Here is a 19,253-nt window from a genome sequence, read left to right on the forward strand (position 1 = left end):
AGTCAGGGACTCACTCACTCCCTGTTGCATCACTGCACAACCAAACAGCAGGTGCCTTAACACAGAACAGCTTTTGCCTCCCAGTGGATCCTGTCCTGTGGTGAGGTGAGCTGGACATCACACACTGCAAATGACCGCAGGGTCGTATTGCAGAGAGCTCTCTCCACATCACCACCACAGAAAGACAGAAGATTTATTCTCTAGAAACAGTTTTGCTGCAATGAAAAAAATGGACATAAACAAAAACAAACCTTTTTGTAACAAGTTTATATGAAAATAAAGTCTTTAGCAGAGAAACCCAGTGAAAGCAGCAGTTTACAAGCCCAGAATATTAATTAAAATGTATTTTTATAATAACATATATGAAAGTATTTTCAGTATTAAAGCACTTGAAAGGGAAAGAAGTGTAGTAAGTAATTCATCTAAAACCTCAACACTTCACAGGTTGTAGTTATTACTACTGTGGCACCATCTAGTGGTCATCCCTTTACATGACATTCTCATACAAAGTTATTTTGTTCATTTCAGCCTTAAAGCTGCAATGCTTCTGGGTTGAGGTCAGAGTGTCTAAGAAACAATTGTTGTTGTTTGTCCAATGTGCAGCAAAAAGCCAAAGAAGCCACAGCGACGGCAGATGAACAACAGACTGAAGCCTCTGACTCTGGCCTATGATGGAGACGCCGACATGTAGAAGTCTTCCTCCTTACAGACGTACTGTACAAAATTCTGTCCTTGCTGGGGATGCAGGGTTGCTGGTAATACCCGTTAATGTCAGGGTCACTACTGGGCATTGGTCAGCAAATATGCAGACTAAGTTTCTGACAGAAAAAGAAACCTCTGAGCTCAAGACACTATAACTCTGTGTTTATTAGCAGCTTTGATGTTTCCATTTTAACATTTTAAATGTAATTTTTTTTTTAAAGAGCCTTCATGACTTTACTATCTTCCTCTGGAAGTCTGCCTTTGCTTTTCTGACATCTACTACCACCAATTGCATTCAGACCATATTTAGTGGAGAGGAGGAAACCAGAAGACATTTGCTACAAAAGCACAAATACTCAGTCGTTAGTCGTTCATTTCTTAACAGCTTAGTTGCATGGTCTTTGCTCCACCTTTTCTCTTGGTCCTTCAAAGAACATTTTGTCTTCTCTTAGTCATTGCTTGATGGACGGAACTGAAAGGTAAAAATTTCACCAAAAAAAGGAAAGCGAGCCCAAAGGATCCTCGAGCTGCCGTCATTCTGCCTGCCTCTCCCTTCTTATTTCCAGGCGTGATTTTGCACTATATTAGTGCAGCATGATATGTACTTATGTCTCGCTTTGCCATATGAAAACTGCCTCTCTCAATACAAGATGATGTACAACTCTTGTGCTAGAAATGTACAAAAATACCTTTTTGCTAACAGAACTTAACAATGTTTGATAATTTTTTTGTAATACCTCTTGTATGTTGTACAACAGAATTTTGTAAATAGATTTTTCAGTGATTTCACTTTGGCTATCTAATACACAATGTACTGCTCTATATCCAAAACTCTGTTGGAGCCTTTATTTGAGCTGGTAACTGTGATTTTACATTAGGATTTTTGACCATTTTATGAAATTTAAGTTATAACAATAAAATGCCCTTACCCAGCTGAAACTACTAGACTAAAAATCTCTCACTAATCTATACATTTCTGATCAAAATCTTAAGAAAGGGCAACACTGTTTGCATTTTGTGCTGGTGGTTTGTAACCAGGTTGTCAGCTGGTTTCTAAATGCAAAAAAAAAAAAAAAAAAAAAACAGGAGCAAGAGAAAAAACAAGCAATAGAACATTTTATTGAATACATAGGAAGTTGCTCCACTCATATCGGACTTTTTAAACATTCGTACATCCCCAAAAGTTTTCTGTGGGAGTCCATTCAAGATAATGTGCAGGATGATCCAGGATGATCCAAACGAGGCTCTAAAGACAACAAGCTGCTTTCTCAGGTAGCAGATGGATGAAACCCCGACCCTTCTGGTCATACTGACCATTTAATGACTCTAGAGCTGTCTTCACCCAGCTATATGAAGAACTACTCATTCACATTGGAAGCCATCAGGTCAATCTAATAATTTTTATTCTCATCAGAAAATGTTAAGATATTCAGGCTTTCAATGGGCTGGCAAATCTAAATGATCAAGTTAGTAGTGTGGGCTTTGAAGACTTTTATTTTGTTCTTTAAGGCCATCTCTCAGAAGTCGTCTTTATGATGCTGAACTGCAGTCAGAATTAGTGAGGACCTTAATTTGAGAAGGATTAGCTTGTGTCTTCACAGACAACAGAACATCCAGCTCATTGCAGGTGAAACCTCTTTAGGTCTACCTTTAGACATTTTCATCCCGTAGCGTTTTAGAGGCTTATAATGAATCTCTTATTACATCCAGCTTCAGCAGTCATGTCACTTTGTGAGACAAACTTGCTTGCGCAGCTCAACAATCCTGCCACATCCAAAGACAGAACATCTTCCTACTTTTGTCTTTCTGACAAAAGCAGGAATACTTTTGTCAGGACGGAACTGAAAAGTAGGAATACTTTTGTGAGGGGAACTTGACAATGTAATGAAAATGACATGAAATACCCAGATTTTAATTGTTTGAGGCAGGTCTGAACAGGATCTTAAATTTTTGATCATCTGACAATTAGGTCTGTTTGAGAGCTTAAATGTAAATTTACCTCTTTTGCCCACAATGGTTGATGATAACATGTTGGGCAAATTCTATTATTTGCTCACAATAAAAAGTCTCTTGCTTCTGTGTTTTAATGTTGCATATTGCTGCTCTTACAGGGCCATCATTCACCTTTGCATGAAATGTGAATACTTCAAAATTCTTTCTTAATGTTTTAACCAGAAATGGATTCCAGTTTCAGTTTTCACAAGTTGTTTTTCTTTTCTTCATTTTGTTTTTAGAAACATAGTTGTTTATCTTTAATTACCTTTTCTGCTATTTAAAGGAGACCCATTACGCAAAATGTACTTTTTGATTCCTGCTACTGGAATCACAATCTGCTACTGACGTGGATAGTAGCACTTTATTTGCATAAAAGTGACAGCAATAAAACAGCTCATTCTGAAAGGAGTTCAAAGTAGGCAGAACTAAACAGGTGAAATATCATTGTCTTAAAAGGATTTTGTGCAAAAAATGTAAAGAACATTGTCTGTTTCACCCATAGATCAATGCTTCTCTATTCCACTGCCCTGTGTGTTTTACATGCATCTTTGTTCCAAAACACCTGATTCAAATGATAGCATGACCTCCTCTGCATGTCATCCAGAGCTGCAGAAGCCTGTTTATCACCTACTTATTCCAGTCAGGTATGTGGCAGAAGGGAAACACCTACAGCATGTAGGGCTGGGTCTCTGAGGACCAGGACTAAGAAACACTGCCACACACCCATCCTATGTTGTTTAAAGGGAAGCATATTAGGTTCTCTCAACCATCTTTTTCCCATGTTTGTACTTTGAATAAATACCCATTTATACTTCAATCTGCATTTATAATCTGTCTTTCAAAGAAATGAATGCATTTAGCGCAACATTTTGTATGAAAAGACAGACTTTACAGTTTGTAGTAGTAAACTGATAAATGACTGAAGCCCAGTTGCAGGTGTTTAAAAAAATGGAAACACTGGATGTTAATGGAGGGGTGTTGTTCTGGTATTATTCATCTTGTATCAAAGACAAGATGAATAACCCTCCCATAAAGGCTAACCTACAGAAAGCCTTTATGGGAGGGTTTATTGTTAATCTCTGAGATCCTTCAGTAGACAGAGTGGTAATTAATTAAAAATAACATGTTGAACATGTTTTTTTTCTCTTCCAAATGACAGTGCCCTTAATTTTAAACAATAGTTTTAAAATACGACTCTTTGCATTCCAAATGGTCATCCCCAAATACTCCAGTAATCCAAAATATAACAAGTCACTTCGAGGTGGTAGGAAGGATTTTATTGTTTTGTGGAATGTGTACATGGAATGTTTATTTTTTTCTAAGCTTATTATTTGTAAATAATGGTTTTATTCTTAATTTTATTTATTACTAATGTAACAATGTTTCTTTTTGTACTGCACAACATGTTTCACATGAAGGCAATTGAAAGACAAAACAGGAGTGAATGTGGTTGTAAAAGTGAAAAAGCTACCTTGTAAAAAGTTGCTTCTAAACTTCTCTTTCCTACTGTTTCTTTATATGTATTTGATTACCTGCTGATAATAAACAATCAAAAATATGTTCTGTTATCTTTGAGGTGGATTCAGTCAAACATAATTATGAACTGACATTTACTAGATTTCACAAGCACACCAATTGACCCATAACCATAAACCTTTTACCTCTTCATATTCATACACGATACAGCATTTCATCTGCAAGGAAATATGCAAAGTAATGAAGCAGTGCCCAAGTCAGTCCATTTACAATACAGTCCAAATTGATAGTCAAAGTCCAGCCAAGATTACATTGCACAATTCAGTAACAAGGCATTTCAACGTGCTTTACTCAATACAGTAATTAATTATAAAATAGAAATGAAAATGACATTTTTTCAAATGCTTTCATCAAGCAGATATACATCAAATATATTGATCAACGCTCCACTGATTAGGAATCAAAAGCAACTCTAAACAGGTGGAGTTTTATAATGCAACTCAGTGTTTCAGCAGTTTTACAGTTTTCTAGGAGTTTGTTCCAGATTGTAGCAGCATAGAAAAAGAATGCGGCTTCTCTGTGTTTGGTTCTGGTTCTGAGGAGCAGAGCAGACCAGAACCAGAAGACCTGAGTGGTCTAGGAGGTGATAGTGGAAGGTAAGCGGGAGAACGTTAGAAGTGGGGTGATGTTCTCTGTTGGTTTTAGTGAGAAGTGAGCAGCAGCGTTCTGGATCAGCTGTCTGATTTTCTTAGGCAGTCCTGTGAAAATACTGCTGCAGTGATCAATAGATAGACGCACAAATGAGTTTTTGTAGATATTGGTCTAAAGAAAGACTTTCTAAAGAATCATTTCCAGGTGTTTATTACTCCTAAAAATGTTGTTTAGGCGTGACCCGAACCAGTCCAGTACTGTAGCAGAGAGTCCGACCCAACTCTCCAGTAACTTCAGTTTAACAGTCAACAGTTGACACACCTCTTTCCTTGTTTTTAGCTGAATTTCAATGACTGGTTATGTCTCCAAACACCAGCCTGGCTGCACCTGAAATGGATGTTCTGTTTGCAGAAACAGGTTTAGGTAAGACAAACATTGTTTCCCAAAAAACTGAATTTTCGTATAAGACCTCATAACATTGTGGTTGATCTGAACTGAATCAGTCTTGTAATTTGCGTGCATGAAAAAACGTGGATAGCCCACCGGAGCTGGTCCTGTAGCTCACAATATCAGTGATCTTCATTTCTGCTTTTAAAAGCGTTGAAAATAATATTTTGATGTTTTCTTTCTGATTTTTTTTGGACAGTGTTCTGTCCTACTGTACAACATTCATAGCTGTCTGAGAGCCAGAAGGGAACCTGACAGTCTTGTGTTTAATTTTGTGTTTTACTTATTTGGTCAGAGAATGATGCAAGCTGCATTGAGACTGAATTGATGACTTTTTTTACATAATCAGATATTTGATTTAATTTTGTAACATATCATAACAGCAATGAAATAACAATATAATGTAAATGTGTGTTTCTACAGTGTTTTACAAAGTGTCCTTAGCATATTGCATCAAAATTCTGAATCTTTTCAAGGGATTTAATTTTGTAGAATATGGGTGTTTTTAATAACTGAGAAGTGTTGTCCATTTAAAGCAAACTGATTCAATTTCCCCATTAGTACAGGAGGGGTTAGGTTATAAAATATTGTTTGTATAAATCATACTTTACTGTTCTATTTATCAACTGTAAATGTAGAGCAGAGAAAAGAAAGGCTGAAGGTGTATGGAGTCTACAATAATATAATACACCAATAGATGTCACTAAAACACTGCTCAACTTCCCAGCTTCCTATCTATCCATTGGAAGATATTCACCCAATGGCAGAGCCACTTTATTAACAGTCTAACATTGTTCCATATGTAAACAGTCAAGTGTAAACATTAAAGTAAATATTCATATTTGTTTGATTTTGATTAACGTTTTTGGGGATAGGACTTTAGATATTTTGTACGTTTTTGACTAAGACCACAGTTTGCCTTAAACTTCTACTTCTCATCTAGAAGTGGAATTAGATAAGAAGAGAGTGCTTTGCTGGAGAGGGATGGGTCAGTGGATATTAACCTTTGTCAAAGAATCCTTGCTCAAAACACAAGAAGCTGGAACACAGTGCTTCAACATTCAGACAGTCCAGGCCTCTGCCAGTGTTCCCATACTGTGCTGTTGGCTTCTCCCTGCTGCACTAACTCTGTCCTGATGTGTGTGCAGACAATCACATCTGATTATTTCATTCTTATGTTGGTTAAATTGCTGTCCTCTGCTTGTTTAAATAATGCAATTACCTTTATCATTGGAGTCCATGATTATGATCAGATGTTTGGGAAGTGAAACACAGACCGGCTACATGGTTTTAGTTGTCTCATTTAATCAGCGCTTCACGTAATCATGTCTCTGTCTTCCAATTAAGTTTCATCTACCAAGAAAAGGATGTCCTACAGGCTGTGCTAATCAGTTAAAGTCATGTTATGAGACAGGTGACTTTACCACAACCTCAAAGACACAGAAAAAAAGAAATATTCAGCAGATGGTGGAGAAATCCATTTTATTCTGGACCAACAAATGGAAAACCATTTTCTTTCTCTGTAGATAGAACTAGTCTTCACATCTGCCTTTACGTGGACTAACATTTTATTTCATTTTCAATGTAATTTTTTTTTTTAGAAATGCATCTCTTTACTGTAAGTACTATATTTGCTGACATTTAACAATTGCAGTAACTTTTACCTTTATTTGGTTTAGAATTTAATGAACATGACTGTACTTTTTACCACTGGAAAGGAATTAGCTATATGCTCATCTCAATTTAAATCTATTTATATTTCACTGACTAAGACTCAGCCTTTTTGTTTATATGATTTGAATGTTTTGTTAGTGTAACAAAACTGGAATGTTTTACTTAACATGCATGTGGATTTGCATAAACATGTCATTTAAAGATTGATATCTTTAATTGTCAATCTTTAAGATGGACTGTATCCATCTTAGAGCAACATGAACGGGTCAGTGGTTAATTTGACCTGAGCTCTAAAGGTCAGCCAGGTTAAATTAAAGATGTGGCCAGCAAGTAACCACTGCTTTGCAGCCTTTATAAATACTTTAAAGTGCTCAACATCAGAGACTAAGATACTTTTTTAACCATGCTTTGCTTAAACAAACAGGATCCAACAATTTTACTTTTAGAAAAAAGTCAGCAGGCATCACTGGGCTCACTTTATATCTTTAAGTGGCCCTCAGTTAAATTCATTTCAAAAATATTGTATGTATCTCAGAGGGAAGTTGTAACATGGGAGAAATGATCCTCCATGGGTGTTAATTTGAACCAATTTGAATAATTAACTGAGCATACTGTAGTGGTCGATAACTAGTATCAGTTGGAATGTATATTTAATTGAATTCAAATGATTTTTTGTAAAATGCCTCAACATGACATTTAGTGTTAACTGGTCCTATTTACATAAACAAAAATAAATTGGTCTGTATTTGGATTGTTTTGGGTTGTGATTACTTTTGGTTCTCATGTTTTACTCAATTTAAGATTCTGTGTTCTCAGTTTGCTCCATTTATGGGTTCACTTAGACTCAATACTCTTGATTTGATTCAGTTGATCGTTTTGTGTCTTGTTCGGATCCCTTTGTATTCATCTCTTTATTTCTTAGTCAATTTTTCTCAGTTTCTCAGAACGAAACGAAGAATAAGAGGAGCTGATGAATGGATGATGAATGACTCAAAATTCAAAGAAAGTAGTATGACAAGGCACATGAGAGGAAAATAACATAAACTAACTGTGTGAGGAACTTAAAACAGAAAATGTTTCAAATGCTAGGTGAATTTCAAACCTTAAATTAAGCTATTAAAATATTAAAATAAAGATTGGGCTATTGTGTTGTTTAAGCACTTTTTAAAATAAAATTATTTCACTTTAGAAAGTGTTAAAAATTTATAATTTTATCTCATAATTTGACCTTTCATCTGATGTTAGAAGATCAAATTCCATTATATTAAAACTTAAAAGTGGAATAGATTTCTTATATAAGAGCCAGTTTTGAAAATCTTTCTAAAAATAACAATGAAGTTGAAGGTGCAAAAATTTCAATCACAAAATGCATAGGAACTGATATCTATATTGAATTTCTTTTGCAGAAAGTCATTACAGGGAAATCTTCAGACATAGTTTGGAATTTCTTAATTTTTTTTGTGAGAGAAAGGTTTTTGTTTCTTATTTTTTGATTTTTAAACGAATGTTTTCTTGTCAGGGGGAGAAAATTGATGTCAGAGTGTTCCTCAGAAATGTATTATTACAGTTTTTGTCTCTATATCCACTCATAATCAGACATGGTTCTTATTTAGTAATAGCTAAATATTTAATCATACCTTTAATTAGCTGAATCATAAGGAATTGCCTTTAGGACTGTATTTTGTTTCTCATGTTTTACTCAATTTAAAACTAAATTAAATGTTAGTTTTAGTGTGTATTTTTCTTTTTTGACAAAATCATCATATTATACAATGGAAAATGTTTACAGACAAATTGAAAATTTTCATATGTTCACTATGGAAGCTCTGTCTCGTCACAAAAAATGTAAAGTATTGAAATAATTTTTGTTTCATAATAAAACACATTTGAACAGCAAAATATCTCCAGCAATGACTTTGGAAAGCAAAAACATTGTGCTTTTAAAATTATTATTTTTTGTTGTATTTGTGTTTTTTAGCAGCACAATTCCTAAACAGTGACCAGTCGGCCATTCTGGTTGTCAAAGTTGCGTTGCAGGCGCATACTGTCCCAATTCTCAAGTTTTTGCATGCTTGTAACCTGCACACTAGAACCCTTATGTTCACTTTGACTGAGTCCATACTTCACAGAGGGACATAGGGTGCAATGTGAGTATTGGGAGCAGACCATGTCCAAGTCCCTATTCAGCTGCACTCTGTTCTGTTGAGGAGACACATCTGGTCCTGGTTTCCCCTGCAGCTTTAAGCAGGTCTGTTTACATCTTTGCTTTCTGGATCTTGTGCTGTGGACTCATGAGTCGTGATTCCATTGTGCCCTCCATGTTTCAGTTGTCTGTAAGTTCTGGACTTCTCTCTTAAAAAATAAGAAAAAAACATACTTTGTGGTAGGAATGCCTTTCTCTTCACTGCATATGTTTTCACAACAAACAAAACATGACAGCCTTACATGTTCCTACAAATAGCTGAGCATGTGAATAATTGTTCAACAGAAAGACATCATGTGGTACATAACTGTTGTTGAATGCATGCATTTGGTTAACCTTGTCAGTTATTCTGAGTTACCAGTTATCCCGATGGTGCTGCTGACCTGCCTCACCAGTGTTTCTTAAAAAATGGTTTATGTATACCATACTGTTTGACCATGCAGGGGTGTGCTGCAGTTTTCAGTGACCTACAGTGGGGGCAGTGCAGTGCTGGTCTCTGATATGGGCAACATGGACGTGTTGTTGGGAGAGGCATAAAACAGACAAGCAGAGTTAAACCTTTTTTTTTTAATCACATTTTGTCAAGTGTATGTGTTAAGACCTGTAAAAATGTTAGAGCATAATTAAAGTGTATGTAACAAGTAATCCTATTACACCGTGTTCCAAATTATTATGCAAATTGGATTTAAGTGTCATAAAGATAAAACTTTTGTTGTGCTATTAAATTGATAGATGGTATTGTGTGTCAGGGCTCTTTGAATCACTGTAATTCATTAAAGAGAGCTGGCTGATCAGTTTGTCTTGTGAGCTCAATTAAAGGAAATCTACTTAAGAAGGATGTTCCACATTATTAAACAGGCCACAGGTTTCAAGCAATATGGGAAAGAGAAAGAATCTCTGCTGATGAAAATCATCAGATAGTGTAGTGCTGTATGACAAGGTATGAAAACATGAGATATTTAACAAAAACTGAAGCATTATCATACTGTGAATAGATTTGTAGCTGATTCAGAACAAAGATGGGTTTGTACAGATAAAGGCATAATGAGGAAGGTTTCTGTTAGACAAATTCATGGGATTAAGAGAGAAGCTGTTAAAATGTCCTTACAAAACAGCAAACAGTTATTTGAAGCTGCTGGTGCCTCTGGAACCTCAAGGTGGAGGATCCTCCAGAGGCTTGCGGTGCTTGAACCTACTATTGGGCCCCTAACCAGAGCTCACAAGCAGAAACGGTGGCAGTGGGCCCAGCCGTACATGAAGATTAATTTTCAAACAGACTTGTTCACTAATGACTGCTGTGCAACCCTGGATGGTCCAGATGGACGCAGTAGTACATTGGTGGTGGATGGCCACCATGTCCCAACAGGCTGTGACGTCAGCAAGGAGGTGGTGGAGTCATTTTATGAGCTGAAATCATGAGGGAGAGAGAGAGCTGGTCGGCTGTTGGTTGTTTAAAAGCTGATTGGAATTATCAGTAAAATCCAAAATCATGAAGTCAATAATATGTATGTGGCATCATTTAAGAGAGAGAGTCGTTGCATATTTGTGTGGAACTCATGGAGACATTCACTTTCTAGTGAAACATATTACTACCTGAAAGTTACAAATGTGATCTCAGCTTCCTTCCTCTTTGCAGTCCAATGTGCCATGATCAACATTTTAATGCAGCTGGATGAATGCTGAGTGGTCAGGTATGACTAGAAAACTGCTTTATTTTATTGGCCATATGTCTCATCTATCCCAGTCTCTCCATTTTCTCCCTCATTTTCCAAAATAGCGTTATAAGATGTAGTGAAAATAGATTAACATGTATATTTTTGGATTCATTTTGCCATTCAATCTCTGTTGGTGTCACATAACAGAGAGTGATATGCAATATGAGCAAACTGTTTACATCAGGTGGGAAGTTTGGCACCAGATTGAAAGTTTGAGGAGCAAATTCAGCAGCAATAAACCTGGAAGAAACTTTATGGCACTGAGTTTACAATTAAAGAGATCCAGCTTTCACCATAACAGTTCTTACTGCAGAAGGAAGCTGGTGCTTTAACAAACATAATTCATGTTTTTTTGTATCTACTGTATGTACTGTACATCTATTCCAAAAATGTTTTAATGACAATATTAAAAGATAAAGACAAAGGGAACCTTTAACTTTTCCTGGGCAAAGCTCCTAAAGTTTTTATGAAGTTTGTTCTTTCGCTCTGCTTCATTTCAGGATGTGCAACTCGCACCCATCAATAAACCAAATGGAAACTTGACTTTCCATCCCTGCTCTTTAAAGCTCAAAGTGGCAGTCAGTCTAATTGTAATAAGGAAGCAATTGATGAGCAGCAGCTGCATCCTGTGACCGACACTCTGCTCAGTCATTTGTCTCTGTCAGCTCCCCCTCAGCCCACCCATCCTCCACAGAAGCTTGAAAAGCTCTGGCACATTCAGCTGTGACTGCAGATCACCAGGTCTTTTGTCCCTGCACATGGTGTGAAGTGCACCCCCAGCCCTTCTGGTCAAGACCAGTTTGGCTTTTCTTCCTCTCTGCCAATGCAGAGTGACACTTAAGGTGGCAGCTGGCTGGGCAGCAGCCATGGAAAACCCGCTGCCATCACGTCATGTTCATGCCTGAGGGCTCACAGCAACATCTGCCTTCACAATCGGTAATGGAGCCAAGCCAGCACAACATATTCATACCACCGGATGCCAGCGTCCCTCAGCTGGGCAATCATCCTCTTCCTCCATCTTGTCTTTATCTCTTGCTCCTTTGCAGTCCAATAATAAGCTATTAGGAAGATGCTTCCCTGTAATTTATTTCCTTCTGCACTGAATGGGAACCACAACATGTATTTGGAAAATTAGCAACTTGACCTCCTGATTATACTTCATCAACGAAAGACGAGTTGGAGCTAAAATAGGGAAGCAGGTGTGTGACTGAGGAACAAGGATGTTCTTTGTGTAAGGCTGCCTAAGTTCTGCTAGCATCCGTTTTTTTTTTAGATAGTTTTCATTCTTTTAGACTCATACCACTTACTGCCTCAATCTAACCCTTTCCTACTATTTCATGCTCCTCACTGACATGATCATCACAATCACTGGAAACACACTGCTCTGGAAGATCTGGCTTCTCCAGATCTCCCGTTTTACACTTACTCTACACTTACTTACTTTATATTTTAATATTCATATTTGTACACCAGCCAAAGCAGGCCTGCAGTTAAAAGTATGTTGGTAAATTAAGTAAAAATAAATTCTGCATTAGCTTATCAGACTGAGGAAAGAGCAGAACATGATGGAAGCTCAATGAGCAAAAATAATTAAAACATGTAGAGCCCTGAACATCATCACTAACTGTAAATCACAATAAGTGGGCAAAGTCATACAGAGTAAACAGGACCTTGTCACAAAGCAAAATGCTGCTGCTGTTCTTTAAAACCACATTTTATCTGATTGTGTCCTGAGGTAGCTGTGGCTTTTATTCATTAAAAAGTGTACATGAAGTCCTGATGGTACTAGTATCTTTTGTTCTCTCCAATCTGCCCTTTCCGGAAAGAAATAGCTATATTTTATCAGCAACTAGGAAATGTCAAGGTAACTCTGAATTGTGGACCCATTACCTCACTGTAAACCAGAACACACTTCATTACACACAGAATAGAAGTCAGATGGTTGCAGTGATTTACAACTGCCTGGTCCAGCACCGTGTGCCATGTAGGGTCTGTGAAGGCTATCTGGGCCATTCAGAGCGTGATCCCATTGGCCCTGCTGGCTGAATTATGGAGATGCCATCAAACCACTGCAATGTTGTAGCAGTGAGACTCCTGGGGATTTACTAAAGCAGCTGTTTCTTTGCTGGATTAAGCCTAAGAATTCATCAGTAAAGTGTCGTCCTTCATTTATTAGGAGTTTGCTTGACTTGATTACAACACCTCTGCTTCTTTATCAGCCATTTCCCTCAGAGTTATTAAAGGCCTTTCTGTCAAATATAGAACATCAGCAATCATTAGAAACACAAACAGTAACAATCGCCACATGGATCATTTTAAAATTAAAAATGGTATATTTTACTGTCATAATGTTAAAAATAATGGTAGTACTTAACTGAATAGCAAAATGAATCAATGTTATTTTAATGCAGGTTATTAAAAAAGACTAAAACAGACAGATAAGAAAACAGCCATGGAGAAAACTTACTGGTTTCTGATCGGTGTGACAGGTGACTGAACAGACACATACTGAGCATTTAGTGTTCACACTGGTTCATCAGAAAAATAAACCACTTCCTTTTCAGGTTTTTATTCATCTGTAACTTTAGATATGATCACATTTGATTCCAAATATTAAAACCTTTGTAACAGAAGCATGTAGAGACTGAACGTAGCATTTATTTTTCCGATTGTTCCCAAATAAAGCTAATAGATCTTACTCAAAAAGTGTGCAAACAAATTATTAGACAGCAAAGCAAATTAATTATTGAAATTCTTAACTTCACTTTTCTGTATTATTAACTTCTTGAATCAGGTTATCTACAATCATCATAAAACCTGCAAAAACACTAAAATGTGACTTTCTCATATTCCAAACTGTACAACAAACAAATGCCACTTCACCTTGAATAATCATTTTACTTTTTCCGTTTATGATTAGTGACCGGTCTGGTCATTGGGCCATGCTTAAGTTTTCCTGTTGTATGTTCTTCTCTCCATCGCTGAGTCCACAAAACTTGATGATCTCTTCCTGAAGAGGTAATTTCTTCAAATGTTTTGGTCGGACGTAGCATTGAGGTTCTTTTCCTGAAGGTGGAAGAACGTCTCTTGTGTTCCACTCCAGATGGGCTGGCTTTGACCAGCCAATCATAACAGCCAATCAAACTCCAGGAAATCCCCTCAGACGTGGGTTAGGACAGGGCTGTCAAACTCATTTTCATTTTGGGTCAAGATTGTGAATGTCCTTAAAAGAACATATAGATAAAACTACTTATTAACAAACAGTTGAAACAGTATAGCTCTCTCTGCATTAAATTTATACTTAAGATAAAATAATGCTTAACATATTTTCACATTCATGTAATTTAGTCTCCTACAAAAATAACACCCACACACAAAAAAAATAAAGCAGACAACTGGCCGTTTGTGGTGTAGAGGGCCACAGAGGTAGCTAAGGCAGGCCAGATTTGGCCCTCGGGCCATGAGTTTGAAAATGTCCCTGTGTTAGCAGGGAACTGGATGCTCGGAACCCAACTGAGTCATAAGATTTTCATAAAAAAAAAAAAAAAAACATAATTAATGATGCAACCCTCATCCCCATCTGTTTAAAAATGTAACATGTTAAGTCCACACAATGATGTTAAGATGATATCCATACAATAAGCTTCTGTGTCACAGCATCTCTGAAGGATGCAGAGTGGCTGTAGGGGACCGAATACAAAGAGCATCATGACTTCTTCTGAAGTTGGACAACAGTGAAGATGCCCACATATGGATGATATAGAGTGCAAATGCAAATAGTGGAAACATGACCACCAAGCTGGAATAAACAATGGGAGAATGTAGCCTTGTTGAATTAATCCTGTGTCAATTACTTGTGTACTTTGTGGAAGAAGGGATTTTACTCCTGCAAATCCCTGGGTTTATGCCGTTCAAGCATATGTCACTTTAATATATACCATAAAGCCTACAGTTATTTGTACTCCTTGGTTTACATGAACCTTGTCTATGACCAACATTTTTCTCCGGACTGGCAGGAATGTTAATCTGCTGCAGTGGCCAACAGTCCCAACTCAAATCTGAGCTACAGAGTAGAATAATAACAAAGAGGTCTTAAGAACACTAAACATTATTTTACTATAATTATTTTTGAGTAATTGAACAACCTGTTTCCTATTAAAAGCACACTTCTTGGTTGAAAGAAAGCAAATTAAAACTTGCCAGATGTCTAAATAATTTAGGGTCTTTGTGTAAATGACTTTAGAAAATGACATTAAAAATCAGCATGTGAAAATTTCTGAACAAAGAATTTTATTTTATTTTTTACATCACTGCATTTTTTGTACAATAAATAGATAATTACTGGATTTAACTTTCAGATAATCCTGAAGTGATCTAACAAGACCAACTCATGAACCAAAGTCAAAGAACTGGATTCTTAGTGCTGCAAAATTAGATCTGAAGGTCTAATGATGAGACAGAGGCACTGCAGAGCAGATCCTACTAGCTTTCTGTATGAAATGTATTTTACACAAAGCAATGATGTCAACATAGTGTGTTAATTAAGCATATACCTGAGACCATAAGACAACGATTTCACCCAAAGGGCTTATTAGTTTCTGGGTTTAGCTTTGAACTTCAGATCTGGGTGAGATAAATGTGTGTGTGTGTGCGTGTCTGTTTTAAACGTTTATACATGTCTGGTAGTATTAAAACTATATCATAATGTATCAATGTGATAAAAACAAGAAAGAAAAAAGAATAATACAAACAATGTTTGTCTTAATTTTCACCATGAACAATGAACCCAAAAACATAAGTGAAGTAGGTACTAAAGTGTGTTAATGGAGGAACTGGCAGGATTTTGTTCAGATGTGAGATTCTCTTGCTTAGAGGATGAAGCTATCAGGACTAACTAGTAGAGCAGCTCATCCACCCGCTTCAAGTGAACAAAAATCTTTATTTTTACTTCTTCAGTTTCGCCTGATCAAGGACACGGCGAGTGGAAACTTGGTATTTTGCGTCCTTTTCCGATATAAACAAACGTCCAGCCGTTTTATTTTGCCAAGTTTTCTCGCCCTCAGCTTGTCCCTCCCTCCTCCTGCCTTGTGTCGGAGACGCGCGTTATAAAGCGGAAAGCTCAGCCTTTCGCTTCAGATCGGCAAAAGCTCCGACCGCTGCGCGCACCAGCCGCCAGACAACCAGGACCAGAACCTGCTCCCAGCTATGACCCTGCTGCTGCTGCTGCTGCTGCCTTCACCTGGATTAACTCTCAGCTAACTTCCGCACCTCGGTCGTACCCAACTCAACCAGAGCGCCGCTCCGCTGTGACCAGCAGCCTCCTCGGCGGGTTCTCCGGGTACCTGCTGCCCCACTCCACCCTCCCACTCTCAGCTGTTCTCCTGCAGTCATGGGGTACGTTGCTTCCTTTTTGCCTGGTCAGCTGAGGGGCTTGACCGCGCTGTGAGGGGAACACCAGGTGGATTCATGGTCGTGAGAGCTGAAGCCATCACTCGAGGGAATTAGTGGAAGTTTGAGCTCCGGGAGGATGCAGGTGACGTCTTGGTGCGCCGTGTTCCTCCTGACGCCTGCTCTCTGTCTGGTGAGTTGTGCTTCTCTGCATTTCTTGCACAGCTGCTCTAAAGTTGTACCAGGCAGCTGTGATAGAAACCATAAAGCAATTCCGGTCCTTGCATAAATGTTTCTTTAACAGAGTCAAGTTAGCAGGCGAGACCTTCTCACCTCATTGTTGTCGAAATGGCATTCTTGACAAATAAGTTATTAAAGTGCTCTTTAAATCGTTGATAAAAAAATAATAATGAAAAAAATGGAAACAAAATCACAGATTCGTGTCTTGATATTGAGGCAGTGGTTTTTATTCTTGGATCATTTAAACAAGATCTGTTGTCCTCTTATTCGGGAAAGTAACAACTGGTGACCAAAACTGAGCTTTGTGAGTATAGTTGTCAGGTAACCGTCTCAAGAGGGCGCTCTTGTTTACAGAAACTGTAAAATAACCTCAGCGGCCGCTCAGACTTCATCTAAAAGGTTTTTGATTTCATCTCATCCAGTTTAAACGATAAAAGTATCATTTCAGGAAAAATAAATATTAACAAGACTCAGCCTACTGCAGACCACATGTTGCTTCATGCTGATGTCATTTTCGCCTTTGTCTTTTAGACATATTTTCAAAAATAGTTGCAATTCAATTTTAGAATCAGTCACTTTTGTAATTTTCTTAATCTCAAACACAAAAAGTAAACATGAGTTCAGAGTCGAATTCCAACCAGATTAGAGGGAAATGAAATCTTTAGAACATTTCCAGTTTGTTGCATAAACGTTTAAAACCTTTTCTTGAAAAACTAAGTATGCTCCATAAAGACTCTCATTTATTCCCTCTAAATGACTTTAACGTTGTAATTTCCGGATGTATCATTTTAACACGGTCATTGACAATAACATCTTTTATTTGATTTTGTTTGCTTTTTGTTACGACTGTTACGACTACAAATATTTGATTGTCAACATAAATTGGTTAAAACATTTATTTGTTTGTTTTATTTTAGTATTTTGGGCATTGTTTGAATATTGGAATTTTTTCCTTTACAATTAAGAACAGAAAAAGAATAGAGAGCCATATTTCTGGGTGAAGAGCTCTCCATGGTGCTGAATGAATCCTAAACTTCTCGGTCTGGTGTACAAACTCATATACGAAATTCGCTGATTTTCAGAGCCCAGTCAGTGGATTACCACAGCAATCACTCTAACCAGGTTTATTAGTGTTAATAAAATTGGCTGAATTTTAAAAGCTAATTTTACATCCCACTGATCCAATTTTTTATTTCATTTTATTTTTTTCTTATTTTTTACCTGCGGCTCAAACTCTGTCCGAGTGCTTCCTTGATTATCATTAATCCTTATATCTTTATGGACAGAACATGAAGATCTTTTTTTTTTCTTTTCCTGTTTTCTTCTTTCCAGAATGTCCATGTTAACTGTGCACACTGTCTGAGCGCACTGATGATGACATTTCTGTCTCCTTTTTGCTCTCCGCGCTGGAAAAGCGCACAGAGGCTCAGAGCCAGCCCGTCTGCAGGCAGCAGCCGGGGATTACAGCTGAACTTTGACGGTTTTATTTCGTGTTAAAGACTATTGTCTGCTTAAGCTTCTTGTCTGAGAGCCGCGCCTTGACCCCGATAACAGCACAGCCCAGGTACTGGTGCCTCACCGACACAAGGCCCGCTATTAAATTAAAACACCCCTCTAACAGTGATGTGTTTTTTTTTTAAACAATTGAACATGATATTTATGGATTTGATGGAGTGTTTACTCTACTGAAGTTAACCCCTTTAAATCATCATGATTTGCATTAATTATTTAATCCTTTTGAATTTCATACCGTTTTAACAGATTTTGAATAGTAAAACTGCTTTATTTAATTAAAATTACTTTGCATTCATGCATTGTATTCTCTGATCCCTTCAACAAGTTGTCAGGGAAAAACAATGTTGTTTGGTTTTAATACCAGGATAACAGATGTTATTAATTTGTACATTTTAAAATGAGACTTCACTGGAGAAATAAGAACAAAAACATGTTCATCTTATTTAAAATAATAGTAATAATAATAATAATAATAATAATAATAATAATAATAATAATAATAATTTTTACATGTATAATTTTGCAATCTGTTTTTTTAAGTTAACACATTTAGCAATATATCTTGTATTTTGTGTAACTTTTTTTGCTTTATTGCTGTCTGGTGTAATATCTCTTTTTATGTGGAGTGATCTGTGGAGTTGTTGTCATTTGTTTGGTTCCTCTGATCACTTAGATTGGGGTGAAGTCACTTATTCTACTATTTAACACAAGGAAAGTTTATTTTTTTCTGACATTTTTCCAGTCAGTGCTGCATCTTTCCCAACCCCTCCTGATTTCTCTCTCCTGCGGAACAAACTCAAGATGTCCCACTGGCAGCAGCCATTGTTGTCGCATTAAAGTGTTTTATAAAACAATGCAAATGGGCTCTGCAGAGTCAAGTGTTCTACGCTGCAGGGAGGAAAAATTGTCCCACAGAGATCAGTGCAGCACAGCTCACACAGTGTGACCGCCCCACGGAAAGCACCAGACCCCCACCCAGCCCACATCACGCTGATCTCCCTCACAACAACCATCAGAGTCGATCATAAACCTTTAAGACGTTAAAAACAACTAATTGTATTGAACAATTTGAAGCTAAAATTAAGATCAGAAAATGTTTGATTTAATTTTATTTAATGGTTTTTTTCTAATTATCTCATGCTACCTGCTGTACACACTTGGACATTTGCAGCATGTTGCCAGTAAGTCAGAGCTGTTGAGAGTTTTTCCTTCAAACAGAAACCTGAACATTTTCTCATTGCTTGTTG

At 37.2% G+C, this 19,253-nt stretch overlaps 2 protein-coding genes across 2 annotated transcripts in view; both read left to right on the forward strand.

Annotated features, from left to right (window-relative positions):
• thsd7a (thrombospondin type 1 domain containing 7A) overlaps positions 1-4,255 on the forward strand; it is an 86,339-nt gene extending 82,084 nt beyond the window's left edge. Inside the window, exon 28 of the mRNA XM_023345187.1 lies at positions 604-4,255. Coding sequence (XP_023200955.1) covers positions 604-691 — 88 coding nt within the window. The 3' untranslated portion in view covers positions 692-4,255. The remainder of the gene's footprint in view (positions 1-603) is intronic.
• Positions 4,256-15,834: 11,579 nt separating this feature from the next.
• LOC102226246 (neurexophilin-1) overlaps positions 15,835-19,253 on the forward strand; it is a 35,837-nt gene continuing 32,418 nt past the window's right edge. The window contains exon 1 of the mRNA XM_005804478.2: positions 15,835-16,444. Within this exon, the coding sequence (XP_005804535.1) occupies positions 16,391-16,444 (54 nt within the window). The 5' untranslated portion in view covers positions 15,835-16,390. The remainder of the gene's footprint in view (positions 16,445-19,253) is intronic.

The sequence above is a fragment of the Xiphophorus maculatus genome, chromosome 13 (assembly GCF_002775205.1).
Source record: "Xiphophorus maculatus strain JP 163 A chromosome 13, X_maculatus-5.0-male, whole genome shotgun sequence".
Taxonomy (NCBI): domain Eukaryota; kingdom Metazoa; phylum Chordata; class Actinopteri; order Cyprinodontiformes; family Poeciliidae; genus Xiphophorus; species Xiphophorus maculatus.